At 41.0% G+C, this 22,032-nt stretch overlaps 1 protein-coding gene across 5 annotated transcripts in view; it reads left to right on the top strand.

The window, feature by feature from the left end:
- Positions 1-22,032, top strand: part of tacc2 (transforming, acidic coiled-coil containing protein 2) — a 110,350-nt gene that overhangs the window by 5,737 nt on the left and 82,581 nt on the right. For all 5 annotated transcript variants that reach the window (XM_080450061.1, XM_080450063.1, XM_080450062.1 and 2 more), the window contains exons 2-5: positions 1,936-2,031; positions 4,573-4,644; positions 18,451-18,725; positions 20,536-20,619. In XM_080450061.1, the coding sequence (XP_080306187.1) occupies positions 1,996-2,031; positions 4,573-4,644; positions 18,451-18,725; positions 20,536-20,619 (467 nt within the window). In that variant the 5' untranslated portion in view covers positions 1,936-1,995. The remainder of the gene's footprint in view (positions 1-1,935; positions 2,032-4,572; positions 4,645-18,450; positions 18,726-20,535; positions 20,620-22,032) is intronic.

The raw sequence follows: 22,032 nt of genomic DNA, 5'->3' as shown, positions 1-22,032 counted from the left end.
CACTGCTGGAAGTCCACACAGTAAAATCCTTAGTACGAAATGGAACCTCACGGGTCCATTTGGTTCCATGTATGCACTATTCTGAGTTAAATCAACACTGAGGATGTTATTGTGTACACAGACAGACGCCACAATCTGTTATCTCTGTTATCTGCCCCGTGTGGATTATGGAGATCACAGTCACCGTGTCAGTCCCAGCGTACACGTATTTGGAATATATTCCGCTCTTATCTTCAGAATAAGATAAATATGGCCCTGTCTCAGGGGTCTGTACCTTTGGGACGATCGGTGGTGGAAAGTAACTAAGTACATCTACTTAAGTACCGTACTTAAGTAAAAAAAAATCATATTTGTACTTTACTTGAGTATTTCCAATACTTTTACTTTTACTCCACTACATTTATTTGAAAACTTTAGTTACTAGTTACTTTGTAGATTTGTATTATTATTACAAAACATACATTGACCACTTCAGCCCGATACATACATTTCGGCCATCAAATAGCAGATCTACAAGCTCACAATGCTCACACGACGTGACACACATTGTGAGCTTGTAGATCTGCTATTTTCTAGAGATTTTCATACATTTTAAAACTTGTGAAATGGGACATTCTGCATAATGAGTGTATACTTTGTACTTTTGGCACTTTAAGTTCATTTTTATGCCAATACTTTTGTACTTTTACTCAAGTAAATTTTTCATTCCAGACTTTTACTTGTAACAGAGTATATTTCTACTTTTACTTAAGTAAAACATTTGAGTACTTTCTCCACCACTGGGGACGATAGATCACTTTGGACCAGAGGAAGTCAGTCAGGTGATGGAGTTAGCTCATCAGTGCTGAATTTACCCAGCAGGTGTTGAATTCATCCAATGTTACCCTTGTGATGCCAACTCTCATCATGTGTCCTGACAGAACTGCCCTGTGCAACAGTCATAAGAGATGATGTGTTAAGATGTGATGCTAGGAAACATGTTGGTACAGCTCTGTGTTTATGCCTGCTTAAGGAGACGGAATTACCCTGTGACTTTGGTCTGAGAGAGAGGGTTGCATCAGAGGCCAGAGGGCATGCAAACACACACATGTGCACACGCACACGCACGCACATGCACATGCACATGCACATGCACATGCACATGCACATGCCTGCGCACGCACAGGCATACGCACACACACACACAGTGGTGGAAGTACTCAGATATTTACTTAAGTAGCAATACACAATATAAAAATACTCTGTTATAAGTATAAAAGGCCTGTGTTCGAAATGTTACTTGAGTAAAAGTACAAAAGTATTGGCATCAAAATATACTTAAAAGTACCAAAAGTAAAAGTACTGAAATGTTTGAAAATAGCTGGTCTACAAGCTCACAATGCGTCGCACGCGTTGTGAGCTTGTAGATCGGCTATTTTCAAATAGCCTAGGTATAAAATAGGGCTAAAGTGGTTAATGTATGTTGTATAATATAATAATTCATATCTGCAAAGTAACAAGTAACTAAAGTTTAAAAAATAATTGTAGTGGAGTAAAAGTACAATATTTGCCTCTAAGATGTAGTGGAGTAGAAGTAAAAGTACTGAAAATTGGAAATACTCCATTAAAGTAAAAATACCTCAGAATTGTACTCAAGTACAGCACTTGAGTATATGCACTTGGTTACTTTCCACCACTGCGCGTGCACACACACACACACACACACACACACACACACACACACACACACACACACACACACACACACACACACACACACACACACACACACACACCAAACCCACACACTACCTCTTTCTCGGGCCCCATCATACCAAAGATCTATAATCCTGTGGAGTATGAGCGTTATGTGTGCCTAATACAGACAGACAGAGGGACCACAGCTCTCTGCACCCTGTGGATGTGTTTGTGTGATGAAGGACCGTCATGTGCTAGTATCTTTCAGCCCGCTGATGTGAGAGGTTGTTGGTTTGAGGCCCAGCAGCTCACAGAGCCATGGGGAATGAGATCAGCAGCACCACCGAGGGATCGGTAAGACCAAACCAAACCTGGCTGGCATTCGATTGCCTATAGATGGCTGCTCTCTGCTCTCTGTGCTGATATACATAACCCTGAACTAGACCATGATGCATCAGGGCTTTATACTTGGTTGCAGTGTTGTTGTGCAGTGGTGGATAGTAACTTAAGTTAATTTACTCAAGTACTGTACTCAAGTACAGTTTTGAGGTATTGTTTTACTTCACTGGAATATTTCAGATTTTCAATCATTTCACTTCTACTCCACTACAATTATTTGTATATGTTACTAGTTACTTTGTAGATTTAGATTATTATTTCAAAACATACATTAGCCACTTCAGCCCTATATAAACTTTGGCTGTTTGATCTCACAACGCGACACGTGAGATTGTAGATCTGCTATTTTCAAAGGATTTTTAATACATTGTATACATTTGAAAACTTGTGAAATGGGACCTTCTGCATAATGATGGGTACTTTTACTTTTGGTACTTAAGTATATTTTGATGCCAATGCTTTTGTACTTTTTTCCTCAAGTACATTTTGAATACAAGAACTTGTACTTAGTTGTAACAGACTATTTCTACAATAGGGTATTGATACTTTTTTTTATGTGAATACTTCTTCCATCACTGCGCACAACCAAGTCTAAACTAGGTTTAACAAACGCTAACATTTCATCTCATGGTTACTAACATACTGCAGGCTTCAGTGATGGCTTGGTATGATATGGAGGGGCTGTGAGGTTTGCTACGTACCCCACTTTCAACAGAGATGGTGTCCGTCTAAAAAAAATCTGATAACAAATACTGAGTCCTTGCACAGCGAATGTGTTCAACGCTGGTGTGATGACTAATACATCATTTTGAAACAAACAAAAGTAGTATACACACTCAGGTTTCTCAGAAACGGAGTGCAAAGTACTTTTGTTTATTTCAGTCAGACAACTCTTAGATTGGATTAGAATATATATTTATTAGCAATATATATTTGCAAGCTTGAGCATGGTATAGAAAACAAGAGGAAGCATAGTTTGGCGTCAGGCCTCTGAATCCATTCATTCCCTGTAAGGATAACATTTTAATGAATGTTACATGCCAATTAGCATTTACAGGGAATGAATTAAACCCCCAAGGGGATCTAGAAACAGAGCCTACAGGTGGATGCCGGGGAGGCGGGTGGGATGACTTCATGGGCAGCAGCAGGTAAGCAGCGGTAGCAGGATCTCAGCAACAGCAGCAGCAGTAGCGACACACGTCAGCTCAGCAAGACAGGGCAGCCAGAGTGAGCAGGTAACAACGCAGTACCTATAACCACCCGATCAGGAGGAAAGTGCATGTGACTAGTCACCTGATCGGTTGCCCCAATCCCTTGAGTTGCCTGGCCTGAACTAGCTCCGTAAACTGCGCCTCATTTAAAAATCTTCAGATAACTAGCCAGTGTGTTGTTCTGGTGTTGAAATTGTGTTTAGTTTGAGATTATGTTGAGAGTGTTGTTGAGATTGTTTATGGTGGTTCCCAAACAGTATGCCGAGCCACAAATTCTATATGCTTAGAATATATCCTTAAATATTAGTAGTCCAATAGTCACTATAACCTAGCGTCCCTATTTTGGGACGTCATTTTATTATGTTTAATTATATTATATTATACATTTCTTTATGATTTTATTTCTTTTCACAAATGTTCTCCCCCCTCTCTATTACCCCCAAAAAAGAAATTTAAAATCAATCAAGATGTTTTGGCCATTATCTCTGGAACAGAAGGTTCAATCTGCTCAGTTCAAAGCTTGTTGGATGCGTGACTTTGAGGACATTAAGCACGCAATGACACTTTTCAACTTGTTATTTGGGTTTTTTAGGGGAGGCGAGATCTTAGTTGGCCTGCCTCTACAGTGGGTACGCCACTGATGAGTGATAACAGGTGTTATAGATAGAGGCTATTTTGCATGGATGTAATAACACAGGCATACCGTGAGAGTTTGACTTGCCCTTTGGTGTGTCTTGGGCACAATAACATTTGAATACCACTGGTGTATGGCATGGCTTTCAAGATCAAACTTCATTCATGATAAAGGGAATTGCTGCTTGCAGGACATCGCTATTGCTGGAGTTTACAAAAAAAGCCATTGGTTCTATACCAACTTGCATCTTTTATTTTATATATCTCTCTGCAAGAGAGATGCTGTGAAAGTTTACTCCATGCATGTCCTGCATTGAACCTGAGCTTGATGCTATTTCTAATGTTTAGTGTGATAATGCATAATGTGCTATTCTTACTCTGTTTTCATAGAGTGATTTCCTTACATGTGACTGGACCACCTAAATTGTGGAATGTGAGATTACCTTAATAGGATTAAAACAATGTTTTCCCCTCATGGTGCATAGGGCTTGCAGAGAATGCATACATGGCGTCATGGTGTCTGCTGGCAGGGGTTTAGGTTTAGTGGTTTGTTTTGAGCGTGGTGGAGCATGCGGGCTGGCTGCATGCAGGTTGCTGTTATTATGTTGGTGACTCACTGTTATAGAGCTCTACCATTCATTCCCCTTTTCAGCCAGAAGATGGCACTCCAGAGAATGTGGTTCTGTTTCCACCCGAGCAAAGTCAGAATGAAGTACAGGAGGAGGTACTACTCTCTGAATGTGTGCGCGTGCGTGTGTGTGTGTCCGTGCGTGCGTGCGTGTATTGATTGTATTGTAGTGCATGCGTGATGGTGAGATTCTTTTGAACTATAGCTGAGTGATCTTGAGTCATGGTGGGTAAAACAATGTATGGCAAAAGCTTGAAACTTCAATATCCCCAAACACAGATTTATATTCACATGGGTTAAGGTTAGTCACATCACAGGTTTACAGGTGTAAAACAATTCTCTGTTGTACGTGCTCCCAGTCCCATCATTTACAGTTTCAAGAAACGGGTAAAGAATAGAGACACATGGAAACAAGGAAAACAGGTCATATGTAAAATATCCTAATATGAGCAAATATATACTCAAGGTGGTTAAAATACTTGAAAATAGCAATAAAACAGCAGCAGAAACAATCTGTCAGTGAGGCAGTTTGTTTCACGGTGCAACAGCAACGTCTCGCAGCACGAGCCGTTGTGTGCTTGTAGATCGAAATTTTGCCTCTTTCTTATTCTATTTTACAATTTGGCCGATGTTTTTCTAGTATAGTTTGTTGATTGCTTTTGATGCAGTAATGGTCTTTTTTCTTTTTTGAGGTATTAAAAAGGTCTTCAAAGTCCTTAAACTGCCACTTCACACTGTCATCTGGGGACCCCCCAAAATCATGTGGGGGACCCCCCTGGGGATCCAGACCCATAGGTTGAGCACCACTGTTGTATCTCATTCTCTGTCCACATGGGTGACAGTGATGTGAGTGATGATCGAGGAGGGGGTGATCAGTGTCATCTGTCAATGTGAGTGCTAGACGTGTGAAGGCTCTGTTATGCTGCTGTGTTTGTTTCTGTGTGGTGATGGTTGACGTGGTGATTATTCTGATGGATTTGGAAACATACATTAATACATTACACGTTGACGCTTTTATCCAAAGCGACTTACAATAAGTGCATTCAACATAGGTAGGCAAGGAAACTACTAATCACCAGAAGTCTTAAGTGCATTCTCTTCTAAAACAAGCAACTAAGAAAGAGTATACGTATCGCTAAAGGTAAAAGTGCAATATATCAGTTACCTACTTTCTTAAACAGATAGGAAGACAAATAGGAAAGGGGTATAACAGCAGCAGAAACAGTCTGTCAGTGAGGCAGTTTGTTTCACGCTACAATGGCAGCAGTGTGGACAAACGTGCTGAAGCCAACTCTCCTGTATCTCAGTGGCTCTCAACAAACAAACAACAGCATGCACTGCCCAGTAGAGGTCAGTGTGGGATGGCCAAAGAGATTATTATGTAGGCTACTGGTGATGCTGGGTCAGTCAGTCAACTAGATAGATGCATGCATGCTGTCTCTCTCTCATACACCAGTGTGTTTATGAGAGAGACTGTGTGATGAATTCAGTGTTTATGTCTTGTCTTGTGTGTGTGTGTGTGTGTGTGTGTGTGTGTGTGTGTGTGTGTGTGTGTGTGTGTGTGTGTGTGTGTGTGTGTGTGTGTAGGCCTACTGTGTAGTAGACAGAACTCACAGGGTGTAAATTGATCCTCTCTTGGGGGGGGGGGTCACTGTGGAGTGCGACCCTTTGCCTAATTCCCAGCATTCACCTGCAGAGGGACCACCAGTGTTAGGCTAAATGAAACACACACACACATGCACGCACGCACGCACGCACGCACGCAGGCACACACACACACACACACACACACACACACACACACACACACACACACACACACACACACACACACACACACACACACACACACACACACACACACGTTATATGCCTTTATTTTGCTTTGTGAATAGACTAAAGGTCTATTTCTTGCTGTTGTTTTGGAGAGTACTTTGGTTCAACTATGGAATTTATGGAATGCATGTGAAAATAAAAAACACTTAATACTTCTTAAGGTTAATATAAGCATCAAATAAATATTTTAAATATGTGTTTTTTTTGCACTAAATTCCATAGGGCTAGAGTAGACCACACATGGGCAAATGACATCATAAACTTGTGACATGCATTGCCGTCACTTGAGTAAATATGAACTGTTTCTAAAATAAAGACAATATTTAAGGTGTTTTTAATTTTTTATTTTAGTCATAGAGGGCAATTATAATGTATTAAGGCCTATTTGGCTCATTAGCCAGGGATCCTTTTAAATGTTCTATATGAATACATTTGACTTGACTTGACACACAGAGACAGAGGAGGGGGAGGGGAGGGGCTAGCCATCAAGGAGGGAAGAAAAGAGCAAAAGGGAGGGGAAAGGGGCGGGGCAAGGGGCGGGGCGTGTCAAACAGCATCGAGGGTTTTACGGTAGAGGGGGCGGAGCCTCACGGTCATCTCAGCTCACACAGCCTGCGGACAGCCTGACCCGATAGAACCGTTAGGCTTCAGGCTAGTGTTTCGGGTTGGTTCTTACCCTGCCCTGCCCGTCCACACCACCAGACCCTCTGGGGAGAAGAAGGAGGAGAAGACTCATGGAAATATAACAGGGGGAGCGGGGCGGTACCCTAGAGGAGGAAGGAGAGAGAGAGAGAGAGAGAGAGAGAGAGAGAGAGAGAGAGAGAGAGAGAGAGAGAGAGAGAGAGAGAGAGAGAGAGAGAGAGTCGGCGTCAGCAGCAGCACGTGTTGCAGCATGTTTGTTTCTCTGTCTCTGGGCCGCTTCATCATCACAACACACTGCTGCCCCAAAGAGTGATAGAGAGACATCACAACACACTGCCCCAGAGAGTGATAGAGAGAGCAAGGTGGAGCATTGGCAGAGAGAGAGAGAGAGAGAGAGAGAGAGGAGCTAAACTGCACTGACTGTAGAGTCACCTTCAGTGCTGCTGGGTGAGTCACTATCAGATACAATGTAGCAAGGTGCTGTGTGTGTGTGTGTGTGTGTGTGTGTGTGTGTGTGTGTGTACGTGCGCGTGTGTACGTGCGCGTGTGCACGCCCTTAGGGCGTTATGCAGGTATGAACGAGAGAGAGACAGCGTGTTGAATCCATAATATGTTTATATATTAGTGCATGATGTGTGTGAGTAAATGTTAAGGGGTGTCATTCCTACTTTAACATGGTCATGTAGTATAGGCAGTGGTGGAAAAAAGTTGCAATGTTAATTAATAAGTCTAAAGGTCTGGGTAATCAAAATTGACTTGAGGAAAAGTACAAAAGTATTGGTATCTAAATGTTCTGAAAGTACCAAAAGTGGAAAGTACTCATTATGCAGAATGTCCCATTTAACAAGTTTTCAAATTTGTAAAATGTATTAAAAATATTTTCAAAATAGCAGATCTACAAGCTCTATGCCATGCATTGTGAGCTTGTAGATCTGCTATTTTTGAAATGGCCGAAATGTATATAGGGCTGAAGTGGTTAATGTATGTTTTGTAATAATAATCAAAATCTACAAAGTAACTAGTAACTAAAGTTGTCAAATAATAGTAGTGGAGTAAAAGTACAATATTTGCCCCTGAGATGTAGTGGAAATACTTCATTAAAGTAAAAATACTTCAAAATTGTACAGTACTTGAGTAAATGTACTTAGTTACTTTACACCACTGTGTATAGCTATATAAACATGTAAGTATTATTTATGATTATGTTAGTGTATGGTCTCCAACTGTGCAGAGGGACTTAACATGAGTTTTATATCACTCACTGTTGGAACCAGCTTATTGCCTGCAGGCTGCTGTATTTGTGCTTCAAGCTTGATATTGTGTGTCATACTGGTTAATTAGTAACAGACAACTCTTTCCACAATGTTGAGGTGCTTTTCCACCTTAACAGTGCTTTCAAAGGGCCGTAGAAGGCTATTATTTTTGGCTAAATACTAGCCATTAACTCCATGCTTGGGCCACCTGTCCTGGACACTTGCTTTGTCATTGTACACGGTTTACCTTCCTTTAATTAAACAAAACAGGTCATATTCTAGTCTGTTATATTCATCCAACACTTCCATGACTTCTTATGCTACTATACAGTAGGTGTCTGGCCTGTAATGCAGGGGTTATTATTACTGTCTTCATAGTGACTTTAGTTGGTCTACTGCAGTGCTTTTCAACCTTTTTTCATATCAAGGTCCATTATTTATTGAGCATTTGAGCCACGGAACCACCATTTGATGAGATTTAGACCCATGATATTATATTTTGTTGTCGTTGGATATGATTTTGTCCACAATTCCATCCATTTGTTTGTTGTATTGATGTTGGTACCAATAGGAGAGATAATGAGCCAACGTTGATCAAAATAGCAATTCTTTAATTAACTAATGCAGATGTTTAACAATAATGTAACTCTTTAGAGCGTAAAATGAAACCAAATGGGTAAGGGTCCATTTCATTTTACACTCTCAAGAGTTATAGATCTATAAGGGTTCACTTGGTTACCAACTCTTCCATCATTTAGCTGGGGACCATCTGGAACCTCCTCAAGGACCACTGGTGGTCCCCAGACCACTGGTTGAGAACCGTACTGGTCTACTGTAATGTTTGGGCTCAGACCAGAAAGTTCATTCAGGTCTTGTGAACACGCTGTGGTCTCAAGCGGGTGATCCAGGAGAAGTGGGCCTGTGAGAGAACTGAACCCATTTTAAAAGCCATTTCAGATCACTCATGAACAATTGTTAACATTCACTGTACAACATTTATTTGCACAGCAAATACATTTTGCACTCCATCCATAATGGTTCTTAAAAACACAAGATGCGGTGTCAAGATCAAGAATACATAATACATAATACATAGACACACAGGCAAACAGACAGGATTTGCATACACAATATCTTATCTCAAAATACATGACGTCTGTGTGTGTGTGTGTGTGTGTGTGTGTTCATGCGTGCTTGTCAAACCTGCTGTGAATTAAGAACTTTTATGTAATGACTGAGAATAATGCACAGTTTCATGTATGGAATTCGTTATTAACAACCGCAGTAAACCTTTGTTTTGAAGCTTAGTTTTTAGTCTGACATTTGCGATCGCTGATTTTGTCACCTGTGCTAAAGGTGTGGCCAGTGAAGAAGACTGACGTTGTCCAAACCTTTTACAATAAAGTAAAACAAGCATAGCTATCGTTTTCAAAATTAAAAAAATCTCAAGTGGACCACAGAGTCAGTCCACACAACGACAACAGTGGTGAACAATATAGTGTTATATATATCTAATCCAATCCAACTTTATTTATAAGCACATTTTAAAACAACAGAGTTGACCAAAGTGCTGCACAGTAGGCATAACAACAATAAAACATAATGCAATACAAAAGAGCACACAATACAATTAAAACACAGTATGTAATAGTTATAGTGCTTGTTGTGTGTGACCCTTAACTGTGTGATGAGAGAGGCAACATATACTAGTACAATTGTTCAGCTTTCCGTTGTTGAGAGATCAGAGAGAGATCAGAAATGGAGCCATATGGTCATCATGTTTTATGTTTGCACGTGAGCGTGTAATAAATGAGGTAAATGGAGCCTTGGTGAAATGTAAACGTCATGGAGAGGCAAAATGAGGTCATAGCTTCTGGGGTTGGTTCTTTCTTTGTATTGTGGGAACACACAGGTGAGGTTGATGTGGCTAGTAATGACTCAGAGCCTGTACACACACACACGCACACACACACACACACACACACACACACACACACACACACACACACACACACACACACACACACACACACACACACACACACACACACACACACACACACACACACACACACACACACACACACACACACACACACACACACACACTTTGTGACCCCGTCTCCGATGACCAACAGCAGTAACAGTAAGTATATTCAAGGAAGGAAAGTAGACCAAGAGGTCAAGAAGAGACATTTCTGAGCTCTGGATTCGTCACGCCTTTAGTTTACAAGCGATATTATGAGTACGGTACATACCTAAGACATCCATGTAGTATTATGTCATGTGTCGGCTCACACACTGTAAAATGATCAGTCATTAATTCAACATGTCAGTGTCAGTGGAACCTGAGATGGACACAGTACCCCCAAAACCACATTCTTCCTCCCCCTGTACGCATGATTATATACAGGAAGGTAGATCAACTTATCCCCAATTCACAGCGTCTGACCCTGTGTGTAGACCATGGTCTGACCCTGTGTGCAGACCATGGTCTGACCCTGTGTGCAGACCATGGTCTGACCGGCTGCAGCCCATCATTTATTTTAGTGAAAAAAAGATATTCTAGCAAATGTGTAATATTAGTGGTAGGTGGTTTCCCTACTTCAGATCCTGTGGTCAGGTACAGTAGGACCACTGCTGCTTGACAAGTGGTATTGCATGAAGCTCAAAAATGTAACATATATTCTCTGCTCAAACAGGCTTTCAGCAGTAGAACTATCAGATAGATATACATAAAATAGACATAAAAGTCTAAAAAAAAAATTAACGTTACGGATTGCAGCTTTAACCATATTTGTTGTACGATGAATTGCAAAAATAGCTGTGTGTGTGTGTGTGTGTGTGTGTGTGTGTGTGTGTGTGTGTGTGTGTGTGTGTGTGTGTGTGTGTGTGTGTGTGTGTGTGTGTGTGTGTGTGTGTGTGTGTGTGTGTGTGTGTGTGTGTGTGTGTGTGTGTGTGTGTGTGTGTGTGTGTGTGTGTGTGTGGGTGGGGTCCTCTCTCCAAATGGAGGAATCATACCCCTGGGGGAATCCCCCCCCAGTAGCAGTCAAGTGTTCTTCTCTATGGAGGTAAAGATGTAATGTGAGGCCACACCCACACAGCCATGTGTCTGTGGTTCAATCACTATCACTCAGTAAAACATGGAAAAGTGGGAAAGTATAGCACTTGTGGGCAGAAAATAAAGTGCAGGGAATGGGCAACGGGCACATCTCCAGTTTCTAATCTACCCCGCCCTTCTGCTTGTGTATACATTTATGTTTGTTATGGTCCAGCTGGATTGGCTTCTCTTACTAATACTTTTTTCCCTTTTCTAAAGCTGTGAGGACTAACCATTGTTACAAACATAAGTTAGTTAGTTGTGTTAATCCTCTGCCTATGAACCAATGTGTTTTTTAAAGTTTTAACCACTTCAGCTCTATTTTACACTCATATTTCGTATGATGGTGTTATGCGACAAAAATAGCAGAGTTGTGAGCTTGTAGATCAGCTATTTTCATAATTTCTGCCTATAATGACATGGCCAAAAGAGATGCCAGATTGAGAGGTGGTTAAACTCGCAAACCTTGTCCACTCAACTCAGTCGTACAATCAGTATGTTTTGCCATAATCGCCAATGTATTGCAGACGGAAAAACTAAACAAAAAAACAAGGGAGCAGAAGATAGGATTAAATACTTTTTGTATTAAAATAATGTCTTTATGCTGATCAGATAACCTTGCGTAGAGCTGCTTTTCAAGGTTTGACATCATGTATTCATGTCTATATGATGTATTATTGGAATTATCCTTTGATCTCAGCAGCAGTGTAATCATAGCTGGCTGAGAGACAAATTATAAGGCTGTCTGAAATGGTATGACACACGTTAAGAAGAACTTTGCCTCCAGCGTTTGAACAGGCCTACGTAAACAATACCTAATGCTGTCACGTATGGGTGGGGAGTTTTGTTTGTGTTCTTGGGCTAAAGGAATTCTATCTAACGCTCACAACGCTTACCTACGTTTCCTGTTTCCTGTTTCCTGTTTCCTGTTTGGTAGTTGGATTGTTTGGGCTCCTGCCACTCCAATTTGTTTTTAACTGTAAGTCTATACTATAGATTTTAAAGTTTTTAATTCAAAGTGCTATTCAACAAGTCAGTGACAAGCTACGAGCATAGGCAACCAACAGTTGTGGATTGTTTTTGCAACTCCTGATATTTTGTGGATACACTCTTCCTCATCTGCTGTGCTTGAAGCAGCCTAAGGAAGAGACAAAGACATTATGCCACAATTCTCCCCTACCTCCTCAGGCTGTGGCAATTGTTTGTGCCTGGAAGATGAGCAGCGTCGCCTGGTTGTCAGACTAAATGCTCTTGAAGAAACAGTTTGTGAGCTTTATAGGGGATCTGTCAAGGCCTATAATAGGCCTAATAAGGATTTAGAAGATACACTTCCTGCCCAGATCGCCCCCCCACTCTCTAAACCTGGGCTAGATACACAAGCCTGGATGGGACAGGGGGCAAGACCCAAAAACACCTCAACACCCCATTGTTTGGAGCCCTGGAGACAAGTCCGGAGTCGCAGACATCACAGAGGAAATATCACCTCTTCATCCAACATTCATCATCAACCCCAGCAGAGTGATGTGAACCTGAGCAACAGATTTGACACCCTGAGTAATGAGGATTTCCCTCAGCTGGCTGATCATCATCATCCCACATCCTTCTCCCCAGAGTCACCTGGAGGTATTCTTGCCCACCAAGGTTCTCCTCACCTCTCTTCGGAGGCTCCAGATTCCCCACAATTTCTGGAGCTGACACACCTGGAGGCATCAGTGGCTGCTGCTACCACTGCTCCTGTTGCTGTGAGTATTGATCGGGTCCCTACTGGTGCCAGCGCCGCTGCAAATGGAGCGGCGGCCATATATACCTCTACAAGAATGGCTGTTGAGATGGCAGCCATCACAAACTGTGCCACCCTTATTACTGGCAACAGAGCTGTTCCTGTTCCTACTCTGTCTCCTATTGTCTCTGACACTCTTATTATCGGTGACTCAATTGTCCGCTATGTCTCTGTGAAGGGCTGCGAGACAAGGTGCTACCCTGGTGCTAAAGTGGAGGACATGAACACTATGATACCTCGTCTGCTGTCCGAGGTGTGTTATGACTCCATTGTGGTTCATATCGGAGCCAATGACATCAAAGCTGGTGCATCAGAACTGATAAAAGAGGATTTTAATAGATTACTGGACACTCTCTGGGAGACTGGTAAGACCTTAGCCATTTCGGGTCCCTTACCCTGTCTAAATCGTGGGGATGTGAAGTACAGTCGCCTTCGCCAATTACATCTTTGGCTGAAGGAATGCTGTTGGTTCTGGAACATTCCCTACATAGATAACTTCACTCTTTTTTATGACAGATATGACCTCTTCAATGGAGATGGAGTACATTTAAATAGGTTTGGAGCCAAGCTGCTCTCTATGAACATTTCTGATACATTGCAAGCCCTCTTTTCATATCTCCAAATGCCTGCAAATTGATGCTATGTATGTCCAAGCTCTACAGTAGCTCAATTAACTTACCCCCTCCAACTCTCACCCCAGTCTATGCTTGGGCAGCTAAGTAATCATGAAAATGGTGCCCCGGTAATATCATCATTTTTACCACCACGGCTACCTTTACCACCTACTATCTCTGATATTGATGTTAAGATCACTGATAATGCTCATAACATAACCACAATAGTGTCAATGTACAGATTAAATAAACAGATCACAGTAGAAACTGCCAATGCTACTAACCTGATTCATATCCCTTGCATATCAAGTATCTCAGACACTGTCCCAACAATGTTAAAACTTGCCCTTTTTAATATTAGGTCCCTGCGTACAAAGTCTCGGTTAATTAATGATTTTATAACCTCTTACAAGCTTGATTTTATGTTTTTAACAGAGATTTGGCTGGAGGCAGATGATGGAAATGCTGTTCTTATTCAATCTGCCCCACCAAATTTTCTTTTTGAATTTGAAGCACGACAGGGCAAAATAGGTGGGGGTACATGTGCCCTTTTCAAGGATATGTTTATTTGTAAAAAGCTGTCATTTGGAGAGTTCCTATCTTTTGAATATTTAGCATGTAAAATGGAAATGAAATGTTCTCCATGTATTTTATATGTAGTTATATATAGGCCACCAAGATCCCTACATTTCCTTGAGCACTTTACTGAGATGCTTTCAATTATTTGCACAGAATTTGACTGTTTAGTAATTTCAGGTGATCTGAACATACATGTAGATAATGTCAATGATAAGAGTGCCATAGAATTATCTGCCATACTTCACATGTTTGGTTTGTCCCAACATGTGAATGGCCCGACCCATGACAGAGGACACACACTAGATTTAATTATTACCAAGGGTGTTAACATCTCCAATGTCACTGTGCTAAATGTTGCTCTATCAGATCATTCTTGCATATTTTTTGACCTCTTTATTACACCAAAAACTAAGATTGGATCTGAAACTATTAAAAAGAGATACATTAATGAGAATACCACAACACTTTTTATGGAAGCCATCAAAGCTGAATTTGATCTAGCTCCAAATCCTATTGATGATCCGCTTGGTATCTTCAATACTAAAGTGCTGAATGTAATTAATGCCATTGCTCCTGCTAAGGATAAATTAATTACCAATAAGCAAACAGCACCATGGAAAAACACTCCCTCTGTAAGGGCCCAGAAAAGAGAATGTCGAAAAGCGGAGCGAAAATGGCGTAAATCAAACCTCCAGATTAATTTAGAAATGTATAAAGAAAACCTACATATTTTTAACATGAAATTGAAAAGTGCCAGGCAATCATATTTTTCTGAGCTAATCAAAAAGCACAGTAACAACTCACGCATCTTATTTGCTACATTTGACAGGTTAACTAATCCTCCAGCTTTAATATCATCAGAACTAGTCACTATCAGCAAATCTAATGAGTTTGCATCATTTTTTAATGACAAAATTCAAGGTATCAGGAATGCTTGTAACTCCTCAGTCTCAGTGTCAAACACGGCCATCCTATCACTACCACAGGCCTCCAGAAGCAACATGGTATGTATGGTGCAATTTAATCTCATTGATGACAAAATACTTGAAGATATTGTTTCTAGTTTGAATTCCTCTACCTGTTGCCTTGATATTTTACCCACTAGTTTTTTCAAAGCCGTTTTGGGCAGTCTGGTGAAAGAACTAGTCAATATTGTGAATGGTTCTCTTCAATCTGGCATTTTTCCTGGGGACCTGAAAACTGCAGTTGTCAAGCCTCTCCTTAAAAAGAGTAGCCTTGATGCTGCAGTACTAAATAATTATCGGCCCATATCAAACTTACCCTTTTTAGGTAAAATTATTGAAAAGGTTGTTCATCAACAACTGAGTCACTTTTTACTTTTAAATAATTGTTTTGACAAGTTTCAGTCAGGATTTCGGCCCCATCATAGTACTGAGACTGCACTCATAAAGGTTCTAAATGACATTCGCCTTAATAATAACTCTGCCAATGTCTCTGTCCTAGTTCTACTGGATCTTAGTGCCGCATTTGACACTGTGGATCATTCAATTTTAATACAAAGATTAGAGCACTGTGTGGGACTCTCTGGAACTGTCATAGAGTGGTTCAAATCATACCTTCAAAATAGGAAATACTTTGTCTCTATTGGAAACTGTGTGTCTGAACAGGTGGCCATGACCTGTGGGGTTCCGCAGGGGTCCATTCTAGGACCCCTCCTATTTAATCTTTATATGCTTCCCCTAGGACACATAATAAGCAAGAATAAAGTCAATTACCATAATTATGCAGATGACACGCAAATCTACATATCAGTTACATCAACCGACTATGGTCCTGTTGATTCCCTCTGTCACTGCATTGAGGAAATCAATGACTGGATGCGGCAACATTTTCTTCAATTAAAGGAGAATTCCGGACAAATTAAGTGTTATCTTTGATGTCTCGTTACTCACCTACCGATGTGAAAAGTAGCGTTCTTTTTTTTCATATATTCCCCTGTCGTCATTTTTTAAACCCCCTCCGTTGTCATAATGGGAGCGCGTGGCTAAGGGAAATTCGTCTATTATAACCGACGCAAAGTTGTTTTTTTCACTACTAGTATTCATAGTAGAGTCTCATGATAGTCAAACATGCGTTGAAACTATCTGCGAGGCTGCCGTCAATGGCGAACGATTTAACACTGGTTGCTTGTTTCCAGATTCTGGCAACACGAGTTGCCAGGTTCTGGAAGAAACAAGCAACCAGTGTTAAATCGTTCGCCATTGACGGCAGCCTCGCAGATAGTTTCAACGCATGTTTGACTATCATGAGACTCTACTATGAATACTAGTAGTGAAAAAAACAACTTTGCGTCGGTTATAATAGACGAATTTCCCTTAGCCACGCGCTCCCATTATGACAACGGAGGGGGTTTAAAAAATGACGACAGGGGAATATATGAAAAAAAAGAACGCTACTTTTCACATCGGTAGGTGAGTAACGAGACATCAAAGATAACACTTAATTTGTCCGGAATTCTCCTTTAAATCAAGATAAGACTGAGATAATTGTTTTTGGACCACAGAACCAGAGACAGAGAGTAATCTCTCACCTTAAATCCCGGTCTCTTATACCTAAGAGTCAGGTCAGAGATCTTGGTGTTGTCCTAGATTCAGATTTAAATTTTAACAGTCATATAAAATCTGTAATTTCATCTGCCTACTATCACCTTAAAAATATTGCAAGAGTCAGGGGAATTATGTCCAAGCAAGACCTAGAAACACTTATACATGCTTTTGTTTCCAGTAGACTGGATTACTGTAATGGTGTGCTCACAGGACTCTCAAGCAAAGCGCTTAGACAACTCCAACTGATTCAGAATGCTGCTGCTAGAGTCCTGACGAAAACTAGAAAATATGACCATATTACACCAGTCCTAAAATCTTTACATTGGCTACCAGTCCCCCAGAGAATTGATTTTAAAATTTTGTTACTTGTCTATAAATGTCTCTGTGGCTCTGGGCCCAGCTACATCTTAGACATGCTGGAGCCATATGAACCTCCTAGAACCCTTAGGTCATCTGGGGCTGGCCTATTAATTGTTCCATTTGTTGAAACAAAACATGGTGAAGCAGCATTTCACTACTATGCACCACAAACCTGGAACAATATTCCAGCTTACATTAGACAATCCCCAACCATAGCTGTTTTTAAGTCCAAGTTAAAAACATATTTATTTAACATTGCTTACCCTACCCAATGATGGCTAAGAACAGCTAGGTCTTGCCTGGTCTTTAAATGACAATGTCACTTTTTATTATTATCATGTTTTGTATAAAAGGTGGGAGTATTTATTTTAGTCCTTTATCTTATTTTAATTGTATCTATTATATTCTCCATTTATTTTTAAAGTGCATTGTTGCACTTTGTATTATGATTTTTTATTCTGTAAAGCACTTTGAATTGCCCTGTGTATGAAAAGTGCTATATAAATAAAGTTGCCTTGCCTTGCCTTGCCTTGCCTATCTATAGGTGTTGCATTACAGTGCATAACATGCTTTTACCAGTGGTGTGTTCTACCGTGTTACGCTATATACGTAGTATGACCTGCAGAACATTTTCATAGCCAAGCGTAGCCCTCTATTAACCTTTTATCTCCATGACCACGCGCATGTCGTGCAGGGAATGATTATCATATCCCTCCGTAAAAATCTAGAACACACCACTGGTTTTTACCTATCCACCATATGTAGTAGCAGATTTTCCGATATACCTGAACTTGTATATCAGACAATGCCGAGTACCATTGTGTTAAAACAAATGTGCGTGTTGTTGTATTGGCTCAGGTAATACATAAAGAAATCTAGGAATAAATGACAATTCCTTTAAAGGAGTAGTTCACCCCAAAAACAACTTATTTTCTATCAATTACACACCCCATGAAGCCTTGAATTCATGGAGATGTTTTTCGTTTTTGTCGCTTTCCTAAGACCATAATTTGATGAGACGGAAAGATGCTAATATCTCCGGTAGGAGACTCTACACAAACACACCGCCTGTAGGAGACCGATACCAGCCAGTTAGGCAGTATCGGAGGCATTTACACAATACTGTGTAGTGTACATTACACAATGTGTGTGTTTGGCTGCCCCCCCACAGGCTGGAAACCCTCATCCTGATAGTTTGACCCAGAAAGGAGAAAAGAAGAAGGAGAAGGAGAAGGGGCCAGTGCTGACGGAGCCCTCCTCCGGCCCCCAGCAGAGTCTAGTACTGCCAGACGTACCTGTCATCCTCACCGGGGTGGAGGAGAGCCCGGGAGGAGCCAGCGGCCCAGACCCAGACTACCAGAGCCAACTAGAACTAGAGTTCCCACACGACCTGCTGCCCAGTCTAGACTTCAGCAGTGAGCTCAACATCTGGGAGGCCTCGCTGGGGTAGGTTCCCCTCTTTTATAAAGTTATACACCAGGCTGAAACACACCTCTTTTATAAAGTTATGCACCAGGCTGAAACACACCTCTTTTATAAAGTTATACACCAGGCTGCAACACACCTCTTTTATAAAGTTATACACCAGGCTGCAACACACCTCTTTTATAAAGTTATACACCAGGCTGAAACACACCTCTTTTATAAAGTTATACACCAGGCTGAAACACACCTCTTTTATAAAGTTATACACCAGGCTGAAACACACCTCTTTTATAAAGTTATACACCAGGCTGAAACACACCTCTTTTATAAAGTTATACACCAGGCTGAAACACACCTCTTTTATAAAGTTATACACCAGGCTGCAACACACCTCTTTTATAAAGTTATACACCAGGCTGAAACACACCTCTTTTATAAAGTTATACACCAGGCTGAAACACACAATTATAGAACTGCTGCAACCATATGTAATATCGTAATGCATTGGTTCTCAAAGTGGGGGGGGGGGGGGGGGGGTTCCAAAGGGTCCCCAGCAAAAGGTGTTAATATACATCACAATACATTTAACCACTTTAACATTTTATACTTTGGCTATTCAAAAATAGCAGATATACAAACTCATGAGCTATGATCTTGTAGATCTGCTATTTTTTTTTATATCGTGAAAATGTGTGAAAACCTTTTGAATATATGTTTTTCAAAGCAAACATTTGCAACTCAAATCCTTGCTTCTAGGGGTCCCTGGAACAAAACATTTTGACATGGGGGGTCCGCGGCCAAATACACATCATTTTGGGGGTCCTTGACATGAAAATGTTTGAGAACCACTGTCGTAAGGGATGCCCGGTGAAAGACACGGAATTAAAAACATATTCTTCCACACTCTCTCTCTCTCTCTCTCACACACACACACACACACACACACACACACACACACACACACACACACACACACAGTATGACACAGGCTAAATGAATGTCCTTTAGGGACACCAAACACAACCAAAGACAACCTAGATTGATCTGAAGTGTTCCTCTGGTGAACATAAAGTTGTGCCTTGACTGAGATAGCAGGGATTAGCAGACATTCAGGCTTGATGATGGAGTACTGTACCTGTTTAGTTATGACTTTAGTTTACATTTGGTCTTTACTTCCTGAGAAAATGGATGTTAGGAATTTCTCTGGAGACCAAAACTCTTTCTTTTAATATTTTTTGGGGAAAATGAAAAAAAAAAAATACATTAAAAAAATTTAATTAAATAAATGAAAAAAGTTATCGAAAAAACATGGCCCCCTCACGCATTAGGAGGGCAGGGTGAGTCAGCAGAACCAAGGACGGGTGTTTTTGATGAATCTAACGGGTTAAAATGGAGTTTGAAGTTATAATGGGTTTGTATAAGAAGGGGGCGTGTCTGCTAAAATGAATATCAAATATCTAAATACTGAATCTAGCAACTGAAAAACTGATTGGGGGGCTCACAAAAGCCTGAATAGATGATAAATTGACCAAAAGTTTTTTTGAAAGTGAAATATCCCTTTAAATTAAACTCCTACATTCCAAGTGCTTATCAGGGTGTGGGGTCCCCAGTTCAAATATGATTATTTTGGGGGGTCACAGCCTGAAAAGGTTGAGAACCACTGCTCTATTACCAACACACTTAAGAGAAGGTTTTGATGCTTCAGTCACCACATGGCACAGTATCATATTCACCTGATTGTTCATAATTCAGCGATGACAGTCCAGGTGAATGTTGGACTGATTATGATAGATTATCACAGTGTGTGTGTGTGTGTCTATATTTGTGTTAGTTCAGGGGAACAGCAGTGTGAGCGGGTGAACCCCCTCTTACCTGGCCTGCAGCATCACATGGAAGTCATGGTTGTAAACCAAAGGTACCACGGCCTTAAAGCATGACAGAGATGATGTGCTTTGGCATGAGGATGGGAGGGAGGTGTATTTAACGCTCAGTGGAAGACAGGATGGTATATAAAGGAACATCAGGGTGCATGGAGTGAAAACTAAAAGACTGGAAGACAGAATTCACCATATTCACACGGCGGCCATTTTGCTATTAAGTTAATGACATAATGCCCACCCCGCCCCGGCTGGCATTTCTTCCTCACCCGCAAATATGACGTTTTTCACACAGCAAAATGTCCGCTGTGTGAATATAGTCAATGCTTGTTAAAGGGAAACTTGGCCGATTTGAGGAAAACTACACGGACGTTTTGTTATTGATCTCCTAGCAGAAAAACAATGAGCTTTAGGTTGATCGGTGAAGTTTTCCTTTAACCCTCGTTTATAAATCCATAGATCATGTATGTTGAGTGTTACCAGCCTGTTTGGGTTGTTGTGGTCTTTTTTGATGCATGGGTAATTCTGTCGCAGATTGACCTTTAGTCTTCCTGTCTGAAGTGATGCCTGCTGTCCTTGATTTGCTTTTGATAGCCGAGGCTGATTGCACTGATTTATCAATATCTCACATGCTGAAACGTCTTGGCATTACAGTCATTTTAACCACTTTCAACCTGGCACTGTATTTTGGCCATGTCATTCTAGGCCGTTGGTTCTCAAAGTGGGGTCCGGGGACCCCCAGGGGTCCTTGGGGGGGTTCCAGGGGGTCCCCAGCAAAATGTGTTAATATAGCATCACAATAATTTCAACCATTTTAACTTTTTATAGTTTGGCTATTCAAAAATAGCAGATTTTCAAGCTCATAGCGCGGCACCGAGTGCCGCACTATGAGCTTGTAGATCTGCTATTTTTGGAAAATTGTGAACATTTGAGCAAATCTTTCAATATATGTTTTTTTATGCGAACATTTGCTCAAATCTTTGCTCAAAATCTTTGCTTGTGGGGGGTCCCTGGAACAAAATGTTTTGACATGGGGGTCCGCGGCCAAATTACATGTTGGGGAACCACTGTTCTAGGCAATACAATTTCAATTTTTTTAAGAAATTGCGGAATAGCCGACACCAGCATATAACGTGGTTATTTTCACTGCTCGACACCAGCATACCACAAAGTACAAATCAGGCATATAAGTGGTTAAATGCTAAGCATTTTGCATCACAATCTACACGTGTGGTTAACAAGAGTGAATGTGAAACCAGGGGAGATTGGATGCTCAGCCAAAATATCCCTGTATAAAAAAGGCTGGAAAAGAAGGCTACCTCCCAGAGTCTGCAACACTGGCGTAAGAACAGAGAGGAAAGAGAGATTGTGCAGTAGAGGGGTTACGGGTAAAGGGATTGAATGGAGGAGTACCTACAGTACTTCCTAGTCACCAAATACTGCAGTGCTCT

The sequence above is a fragment of the Gymnoscopelus braueri genome, assembly GCF_963280865.1.
Source record: "Gymnoscopelus braueri genome assembly, chromosome: 14".
Taxonomy (NCBI): Eukaryota; Metazoa; Chordata; class Actinopteri; order Myctophiformes; family Myctophidae; genus Gymnoscopelus; species Gymnoscopelus braueri.
The sequence above is the reverse complement of the archived record's forward strand: the minus strand, read 5'-3'. Positions and strand labels throughout refer to the sequence as shown.